This window comes from Montipora foliosa, chromosome 4 (assembly GCF_036669935.1).
Source record: "Montipora foliosa isolate CH-2021 chromosome 4, ASM3666993v2, whole genome shotgun sequence".
NCBI lineage: Eukaryota > Metazoa > Cnidaria > Anthozoa > Scleractinia > Acroporidae > Montipora > Montipora foliosa.
Window position 1 is genome coordinate 29,940,132 of NC_090872.1, and position 10,000 is coordinate 29,950,131.

At 40.2% G+C, this 10,000-nt stretch overlaps 1 protein-coding gene across 1 annotated transcript in view; it reads left to right on the forward strand.

Moving 5' to 3' along the window:
* LOC138000574 (exosome complex exonuclease RRP44-like) overlaps positions 1–9,280 on the forward strand; it is a 46,168-nt gene extending 36,888 nt beyond the window's left edge. The window contains exons 20-26 of the mRNA XM_068847074.1: positions 975–1,131; positions 1,837–2,057; positions 3,748–3,838; positions 4,374–4,451; positions 6,414–6,563; positions 6,846–6,968; positions 7,808–9,280. Of these exons, the coding sequence (XP_068703175.1) occupies positions 975–1,131; positions 1,837–2,057; positions 3,748–3,838; positions 4,374–4,451; positions 6,414–6,563; positions 6,846–6,968; positions 7,808–7,864 (877 nt within the window). The 3' untranslated portion in view covers positions 7,865–9,280. The remainder of the gene's footprint in view (positions 1–974; positions 1,132–1,836; positions 2,058–3,747; positions 3,839–4,373; positions 4,452–6,413; positions 6,564–6,845; positions 6,969–7,807) is intronic.
* The last annotated feature ends 720 nt before the right edge of the window (positions 9,281–10,000 follow it).

Sequence of the window (10,000 nt, forward strand, 5' to 3'; positions counted from 1 at the left end):
CGTAAGAAGCAGCCGCAAATTAACGAGCATAACAGTCAAAAATAATTCGCCGTTTTTTCACGTTGCACGGTGATCTACATCAGGCTTCGATTCCAATTAAAGCTACGTTGGCTTTTCACGTACGCTTATTGTGCACCTTAGACCTCTGGAATAGCGATCGCTGGATGTATAAAAGGACATAATGGTTTTTGAAATACGTAACGGTAATAAAGTGATTTTATTTCGTACGTACAATTTGTATTCCCTAACGCGAGCATTGTTACTGTTGTCCAATGTTTTCACCATGTCAGATTGTGTTACAGATTGTGTTACAGTTGTATGTGGCGCTGTTGACTCGTGTGACAGCTGCAGTGAAGGCGGGTCTGTTAAATACAGGTCACATTCCACAGGTCAAGACTAGAAATCGCTGCTCCAATAATCAACAACTAAGCCAAAAGTTTCCCCGAGCCCTGAAACAACATTTTTGTTTAGTGATTAGCGCTAGGAGACATTTTTGGTGTTTTTTATTTGTCTGCAGCACAGTGACATGTACACTCACCTGTGGAATGTGACCTGTGTTTTATTTTAATAGACCTTCAGCTGCAGTAATCCATATTTCTTCCCACATCATCCCTTCCACACTCTGCAGCTAGTGGTGCACAGAGAGATTTAGCTCGGTCAGTTTTCATCATTGTCTTTTACTTTCATTAATAAAAAATATCAATCCCTTCACCCCAAACAAAGTGCATGTGATCTTGTAATTTCCGAGAGGGTTATTTAAGATTGTGAAGTCGTAACAATAATTATTATTCTTGACAATAATTGTAAGGCTTATCATTATAGTTTTTTTGACCTGTCAATTCGCTAACGATTTCCATTTCTGCTTCTTCTGATTTAAAAATATAAACATGTATATTAAACAGTTGGGACACCTAGCGCCTGGTTCTGTGTAAATATGTTTTGTTTTATCTTGTTTGTCATTTCTTCGTTTTAAGGGAAACCAACTCTCTTGTTGAGGAGTTCATGTTGCTGGCCAATATTTCTGTGGCGAAGAAAATCTTTCAACAATTCCCAGAGTTTGCTCTTTTAAGAAGGCACCCTTCACCACCTCCCGCCAACTACGATGTCTTGGTGAAGGCTGCTCTCTCAAAGGTCAGCTTAGCATTTTGTCCAAATGTCAACATTGTCAGTTAATATTTTAGTTATGCACGATAGGGAAATTCTTTCTCGCTGCTTTAAAGAATTTTTACTTGTTTTCTTTTTCATTTCATGATTCTAGCAATATCACATTTTCTTGGGCATTGCTCTTTAATTGTTGTGTTTTTTGCGCATGTCAAAATGGTACCGTTCAACGACAAATCTGAAGATTTCAGCTTCCCATGGGATCGAATTGCCTGTTTCCCGCGGGTCGGAAAAAGCCAACAATTGGCCGAAGCAGAAATACCATAATATTCTTTGTTTGTCCACCCAATTTTTGAATAAGCTTTGTTTTTGTTTTCTCTTGTGACCATTGTAAGTCCCAAGAGAAACAGGAAATAATGCTTATTCCAAATTTGGGTGGACAAACAAAGAGTATTATGGTATTTTCTGCCTCGGCCAATACACTTGTAACAGAGGCCTGGGTCCCGCGCTGTGTTATGCATGCTCTTCCCATGTTGACCCAAGGGACGAGCGTGGTTACGTGCCAAAGAAAAAATATGAAAATTACAATACCTTCTGAAGGGTTAATACTCTTCTCACAGTCTGTAGGTTCGGCATGTGTTGTCCATTTGATTCTGTTGTAGTTTGCCAACCGTTGGACTTAACGGTGCTCAAATGGAAACTGTCTGTAAAAACCTTCTCTTCTGTCATCGATAGGGATTCCATATCGACGTGGATAGCGCCAAGTCCCTCGCAACGTCCTTGGAATCCGCTCATATTCCGGACGAGCCATACTTCAACACACTTCTTCGTATCATGGCAACGCGTAGCATGATGCAAGCGCTTTACTTCTGTTCGGGCATGCTCGGTGAAGAAGACTTCCTTCATTATGGTTTGGCGACTCCAATCTACACACATTTTACTTCTCCTATCAGAAGGTCTGTAATACCCCATTTCTCTATTTAGTTTTAATTATTTTTCGTTGGCCCCTTCTTTTCCCTGGCAGTCCGACACTTCACATAGGAGCAGATTAATAGGCCATTTCCGAGTTCATGTTTGCCTCCTCTTCAAAGCGAGTCTAAGTGCAAAGTTTTAGTGATGGTAATTAGTTCTACTTTACATTTGAATGAAAACTAATTTTCATAAGAAAAACTTCGCACTTGGACTCGCTTTGAAGAGGAGGCAAACATGAACTCGGAAATGGCCTATTGGTCGTAGTGGTGAAAGCAATCGTCCTTCACCAGTGTGGACTGGGTTCGAATCCTAAACTCGGCGTCGTCTGTGTGTTGAGTTTGTTGGTTCTGTGCTCTGCTCCGCCAAGGTTCTTCTCCGGGTACTCCGTTTTCCCGTTTTCTCCGACGAATCTGACGAAGGGCTAAGACTCGAAACGTCAGCTTATCTTTATCAACTCGTTTGACTAAACCAAATGTTCGTGTTTCACTAAATGTTCGTGTTTCACCAAATGTTCGTGTTGCACTAAATGTTCGTGTTTCACTAAAAGTTCCACTAAATGTTCGTGTTTTACTAAATGTTCGTGTTTCACCAAATGTTCGTGTTTCACTAAATGTTCGTGTTTCACCAAATGTTCATGTTTCACCCAATGTTCGTGTTTCACTAAATGTTCGTGTTTCACCAAAGGTTCGTGTTTCACTAAATGTTCGTGTTTCACTAAATGTTCGTGTTTCACCAAATGTTCGTGTTTCACCAAATGTTCGCGTTTAACTAAATGTTCGTGTTTCCCCAAATGTTCGTGTTTCACCAAATGTTCGTGTTTCACATGTTCGTGTTTCCCACCGACGCCGCACTGAAGTTTTTTTTTTAAAATAACCCCCTTTATTCAGCATTTGATATTATATACCTGATTTTCTTTGATTTAGAGTAGACCATTTCCGCAGTTCATGCCTGCCTACTCTTCAAAGCGAGTATAAGTTCGAAGTTGTTCTTATGATAGTTTTCATTCATATTTAAAGTAGAACTAATTAACATCACAAAAACTTTGCACTTTGCACTTAGACTCGCTTTGAAGAGGAGGCAGACAGGAAGTCGGAAATGGACTATTGATTTACTTTTTCATTGATTAGGAGAACAATTCTGCTCGATTAACTAAGCTTGCGACATAAACACTATGGGTGGTTTGCAACCAATATCCAGAGAACCAGATAACAATGGTGTAATGAACAATTGCTGGTGGACAAACAAAAGGAGCTAATGCGAGATCTTTTGTTTTTTCCCACCAACATGGCGGCGATTATGTAGTGTGAAAGCTACCCATAAAGCACAACTGATAATCAGAGATAGCGCTCAACAAACAGCAACAAAGAGATGGCACCCCTAAAAGAAAAAGATATTTCTTGGGAGAAAAACTGACTGGGGATTTTAAAAGTAGCGTGACATGTAACATCTTACAACGACGGTTATTGCGGACATATTCTCGTTAGGGGATTTATGATTGCCCAAATTATAACAGAGCTTTGTGTGCGTCCACGGTTGATTGACAAATTAGCAACATGTGCATAAGGTACCACGCCTTTTATAGTGCGTCTTAGTTACTATTAATTCTTTGTGCATCAGAAACTCCTTTTCACGCTGCGTTAATGACTTTGAAGTCGTTCTTGTTTATTTTTTCAGATATTCCGACATCATGGTTCACCGCTTGTTAGCGGTCGCCATTGGTGCCTTCGGTTCGTACCCCGATCTTTTAAACAAAGACAAGACGCAGGTGAGAATCTCAATCTTTCTGTCTACTCGTTCCCTCTCCCCGCTTTGTTATATTTGTTCCTTACGCTAAACCAGGAGTGCTCCGTAGTTATGGTCCTTAGTGGTCGCAAATATAGAGGTAGACGAGGTTATTTTTTTAGTTTTTTATCATGTGCAGTGCTCTTGGCGTCACGCGAATCACTGGACAAATATTGTACTGCTTCCTTGGCGTCCGTTGCAAAACAGCTATTTGATTGGATAAGCAGGCCGGCCAGTTCTTTTAGCGCACCGAGAGCCGTTTTAGAAATAGCCTCTTCCTTGAGTGGCATACATATTTAGTTGTTCACATGTACGCTTCTTGTTATGGGCTTTTTCACTTTCAATTTCTCCCATTACCCCTCCCAACCAAACCCTACCTTAGTAAGAAGAAACTCGCGGGAGGTTTCAAAAGGCATTGGTCATCAAGTTCTTCTTTACCAGTTCGAGTGTTACTGACCATAACAGCTTTTTTTTTTCAACTGTTACTGTATTTGTTCTTTTTCCTTTTGAACTTTCAGAAACTCTGTAATCATCTGAATTTCCGTCACAGAATGGCCCAGTATGCATCTCGGGACTCCATTGATTTGCATTGCCAGGTAACTTTGTTACGTTTGTGTGTTCTGCTGTTATCTTGGTGTGGCTTACACCATAGACCTTATTCATAAATGGCGGTCAATTTATAATTCTTTTGTCAAAGTGCAAATTAGCCTACCAAGCCTCGATACCCTACAGTGAATTGAAAAGAATTCTTGCTCTAAAATGAGGCTTGGTAGGCTAATTTGCACGTGGACAAAAGAATTATAAATGTGACCGCCATTTATGAATAAGGTCTATGTACGTGTCACGTAAGTCTGTAGAACCCAATACAATGTAGTCAAAATGTTTACATTTGCGGATCGTTATTCAAATAGAAAATGAAAGGTCATCATCACAATTAAAAGAAACCTGGAGCAGTTGCGAGAGAAGCCAGAAAACGTCCAGGCGTGCATGAATAGTACTCAGATCCATGACCACGCGATTACTCTGCGCTGTGCGCTGCTCCACCAACTGCGCTATCAAGAGGGACGTAGACCTTATTCCAAAATGGCCGTCATTTAAATATTCTTTTGTTTTTATTCAAATTAGCCCTTGATGCCTCGTTCTTGAGCTGAAAATTCAGAAGAATATTTTTCCTTGAACGAGGCATCAAGGTCTAATTTCAATAAAAACAAAAGAATATCTAAATGGCGGCCATTTTGGAATAAGGTGTATTTCATTCATGTCCATTTCGCAGTTTAAATATATGGGTGAAATTTCAATTGCTCTTAAAATCATTTCGTTAGTCAAAAGTTTGCCACTACGATGACGAGCATTTTCTGCACATACAAGAACAGTTAAACGATACGTAGAGGAGGATATGAATGGAGAATTACTCATTTCTGCGCGGTTCAAGTTTGAAATCGACGATCTTTGTATGGAACGACGACATACCCAGCGTACAAAGAAATTCAAGACGTACTGGCCGAAAAGTCGTTATCACTGGCCTGAAAAAAGTCCTTGTAGGCACAATTAACTTCCTCAAACATTTACCGCAAAACTTTCACTTGCCCGTCAGGCAAGTAGTGATGGAAAAAATAGTGGACTAATGCTAGTGGACTAATGCAAATCCTGCATTTTGATTGGCTACGCTACTAGAGGACTATTAGTAATAGTCCTCGAGTAGCGAAAAGCGTGACGCTTTCTTTCGTTTGATTCCTAAATAAATATTTCTTCAACTTGCATTTGCTAACTTTAATATTGCCTTTTCTGTCCGACTAGTTGGGTGATACTAAAACAATTAGACCCTTCGCCCTCAAGGGCCACGGGTCAATAGCCCATTCGCCTTCGCCTCATGGGCTTTTAACCCGTAGCCCTTGCGGGCGAAGGGTCTAGTTGTTAACTAGCCCAACAGGAAAATCCACTAGCCCCGAGCTAGTGTGCGAGCATTTCTTTGCACACTGGACATATCCTAGGTTTCCTCTGTTGTAATCATCGGCCATGTTTCCTTATCCGAAAAAATAGAGAATATTCCCATAAGATTGGGGTTCAATCGCTTTCGCTACGTCTTCTCAGAAGAAAAAGATGAAAACCGAGAACAACCTTTGTATAAATGGAACCAACGGTTTGCACAGCATTAAACGTTAACACTAGAAGCCTCGTGTTAACGCCTTTTAAGCCAAGGATAGCTCACGTTAAAGGAATGTGAGACTTCGGATGAAGAAATTAATGCAAATGAATTGTATGGATACTAATGCTGCAATCGTTGTTAAAATTGTTGAAATATTTTGAACTTCCTTGTCCATATAAAAAACTCCCCTTGCATGACATAATCTGATTATTACGGTTCGCTCCCCCCTCCCCCCCCCCCAAAAAAAAAAAAAAAAAATCAATGTTAAGACACGGATGGGTTATCGTCGTAATCGTCTGAACAATGTGTTGGGCAGGATGAGGAAGGGAGCATTTTGGCTTTTTTTTTTAAATTAGGGTCCAGAGGTTCGACAAACTCAACTTTTTTGTCCGATGGTGAATTCTTTTCACAGCTGTTTTTCCAAAATAAGGCGATAACAGAGGAAGAAGCATTCGTTCTTTTTGTCCGTAAGAATGCGATTCAAGTTTTAATTCCAAAGTATGGACTGGAGGGAACAGTTTTCATGGCAAAAGATGCGACAGGAGTTGTGTTCAACGAAGAGGTGATATTCCCAATTCTACTTACTTAATTTCCGGTTGTTTTTTTTAATTGCATAGTAGTGCTTAGTGATTGCTTTAAAAATCTCGCCCACATTTTTAGCCAATCAAAGGATGAAGTGAAGCCAAGTGTGATTTGCTAGCGTTTTCGCGCGCTTCGCTCCGATTGCCTGTTTCTACTTTGCGTCGTGATTGGTTGAGCTGATTGTCAGCGTCTGCTTTGATTGGCTGAAAAAACGCCAAATTGAAAGCCATTTTCAACGCTAATATTTTTATCTCTTTTAAAGGAACCGTCTCTCAAAATTGGTGACGTCACCTATAGATTGTTTGACCGAGTGTTGGTGAAAATAAACGTCAACAAGTCGTCAACGGAAAACAAGTTTTTATCGTTCAGCCTAATTTCGAGAAAGGTACGTCAAAACGGTTTTCAGAAAATTCGATTTTGAGTTGACCTTTAAATCCTTACTGCTACCATCTTGTGACGTCATAGTGGGGTGCGTTCGATTCCTCTTTGTCATCATTTGAACGAGGCATTTGAAAGTAACACGATCATATGAGATCGAGGTTATTTTCACGGCGTATTGCCGGACGGTCACCCATCCAGGTGGTAACCCCGTCCAACAGGACTTGACCTCCCGTGGGCAACCGTAACACCATCACGTTTGTGCCAGAACAAGATGGCGCCCAAACGTTGAAATCGTATGGCGTCACGACCGATACCCGAGGGACATCCCACGGAACTGACACGATTAGAATGCGATCTACTCGAACGCAATTATGGGGCACATCCATACATATTTTGAGTTAGAATTTGGTTTTGATTAATTGAACGGGATTAAAATATACCAAATCCTGTCCTGGTATATGCATTTGCTCCTTGGGCATCCATCATAGTACCTTTAACATGGTGACAGCGCTACGCGCCCAATACAAAGTGCTGCACTGGCGTATCATTTCTTTTTCAAGCCAAAGTGTATGCCGAAATGTCCCACACCTGTGTCGACCAATGAATTTTGATAAAAGTCATGAAATCTAAGCGTCGCCTTGTTATTAGCATAGGACACGGGTTGTATTTTTCTTTGACATCGAAATTTCTGCTTGTTAAGAACAAAAATAAGAAATATTTATTTGAAAATCTGACGTGTTCTTTCTGTAACCTTTTGGAGCTGATTCATAGCATCTGGTTTCGTAAGGAAGGCTTGATGTAGACAACTGAAAATAAAACGGTTTTTTTATCGATTGTATTCAGGAAAACAGTGTAGGTGATGGTGAAGAACCACTCTCTAAGAAAGCGAAGCTTAGTTAACATGGAGGAAGACGTTTTTCGATACAACCACCCCGTTCACTTTGATGAAAATCCTGTGAAGCAGCTGGGACAAGAAGCAAAGACGATACAAGCGTCTGTCAAATAAGGCGAACGACTGAGTGACCGGTGAGGATTGCCAAAAGCGTTGGAAACATATCAGAGCTTTTCTCCGGCTTTGGGTACGGTCACTGACTACCTGTTTGCCATTAGCCGAACGAACGGTATGGGCTCCGTTATGCGATTAGGTCAGTGATATCCGCTCTGTGATAAATGCAACACGAAGACAAGTTGAGTCAGTGAAAACATTGGTTCTGCACGCTTTGCGTACAGTTGGTGGCTCTTTCGTTTTCATGGACGTCGTTGGTTCATAAACTCCCACTTTAACTATGAGACGTTTAGGGCAGATCCGTCATAGCAAGTAAGGGGTAAGGGGTAAGGGGTAAGGGGTTGCACGAACACGCATACTGAACCGTTGGCCAAATAAGGGGGACCTTAAAAATGCAGTTTAAATTCAAACATTAGTTGTCGAGTTTTTATTTTCACTCTCACTACAAGACAACCTCCACCAGTGTGGTACCACCATTTGCCTCCAATGCATTTTTGTCACTTACGAACTTACGAAAGAATTCTTCTCGTGCCGGACTACTTAATTTTTTTTTTTCGTTTTTATTTTTACCAGCTTCTCCCTCTGCGAGGTCTGCAGGGTTCTTTTGTCTAGGATGTGGTACCCTCTTTGAGATCATCGTGGCTTTTGGTGATTTCATATCTTTTCTCACATTTTTAAATATCGAGAACAGAAAACCTTTTTTTTTTTTTTAAAGAAACCATTTATTATAAATGTAGAACTATTACAGATAACGGTTAACGATCGTCAAATGTCTAGAATTTAACTGAACAATTAACCTTCATTAAAATACCCGTAAGTACACTTGTCCAGGTTTAATTCCTCTTTTTCTACGTGTTTCTTTCTTTCGAATGTTTTGAAATTTTCTCTTCATTCAACCTCAGGACTGTTAGTCTTTTCTTTACCATTAGTCTCAAAATGTATTTGCAATGCACGTACTTTTTCAAACTATGGACGTCATCCTCGACTTCATTAAAACACGTCTGTAACCAAGAGTGCAATGATACGTCTTTTACCGAAGGATTTGTTTCCCCAAAAAAAATTCTGGAAAAAGTAATTGTTTTCTCGACTATTGAAATGTCGTATGTCTTTGTTACGATCTTCATTAAAAATGTAAGTTTCTCAACATTCTTACAAAGAATGTCCTCCTTAACTATTAATTTTTAAAATGGTTAGCTGACTTTGTCGTACACGTCGCATGCGTGACCCCATCCCCGGGGAATGGGGTCACGCATTTGTGGCATCTTTGATTTCGACAATCTCTGACAAAGGTTGCCCAGAGATGGTGGAATGTGTTGGGGGAGTATTTCTTCGGGAAAGGAATTGGGACAAGCCTCGCTACAATGCCACTCTTGATGGAACCCTCAGACTCCAATCCCCTCTCTTCATTTCCTCCCAAACAGCTGTTCCTCTTCCAGCATTTTAATTACTAGACTTGAGGACGCATTCCCTTTGGACCATTGCAGGCTTTCAATCACGTGATGAATAGTCACGTGATCATATTTTTCTTTGTTTGTCACAAACATGGCTTCCATGACGTCATGAGACAAGGATCGAAGAATTCCAAAAAAAACGAATCTGGAATAACCCCGTGCCCGCGTTCTTTCGATATCTGTTTGAAATACATTGTCTTTATTTCGAAAACCTTATTGCTGCCATTTTTGTTGTTCTAAATGAAAATTGGACAACACAGAATAATCTCAAAGAAGTGCGTCCTTAAACCTTAAGATAAAAATCGTCTTAACTCGTTCCCAGTGCTCTTTGCCATATTTCTTCAGCGTTCCTCGAAGAAAGAGGCCCTGGGGACGAATTTTGAAAAGCGCAATGTCTGAAAAATATGAATATAATGATTTCCTCTTACCTTAGTTAGGTAGATTAAATAAAAGAAAACAAAACGCTCATTATATATACAGCCAATACCTTAACAAATTAAGGCGTTTAAATGTACTTCCCAAGTCTACTGCTTAAAAAAAAGACTTAAGGATGCTGGAGAACAATTCATTTTTGAGAGC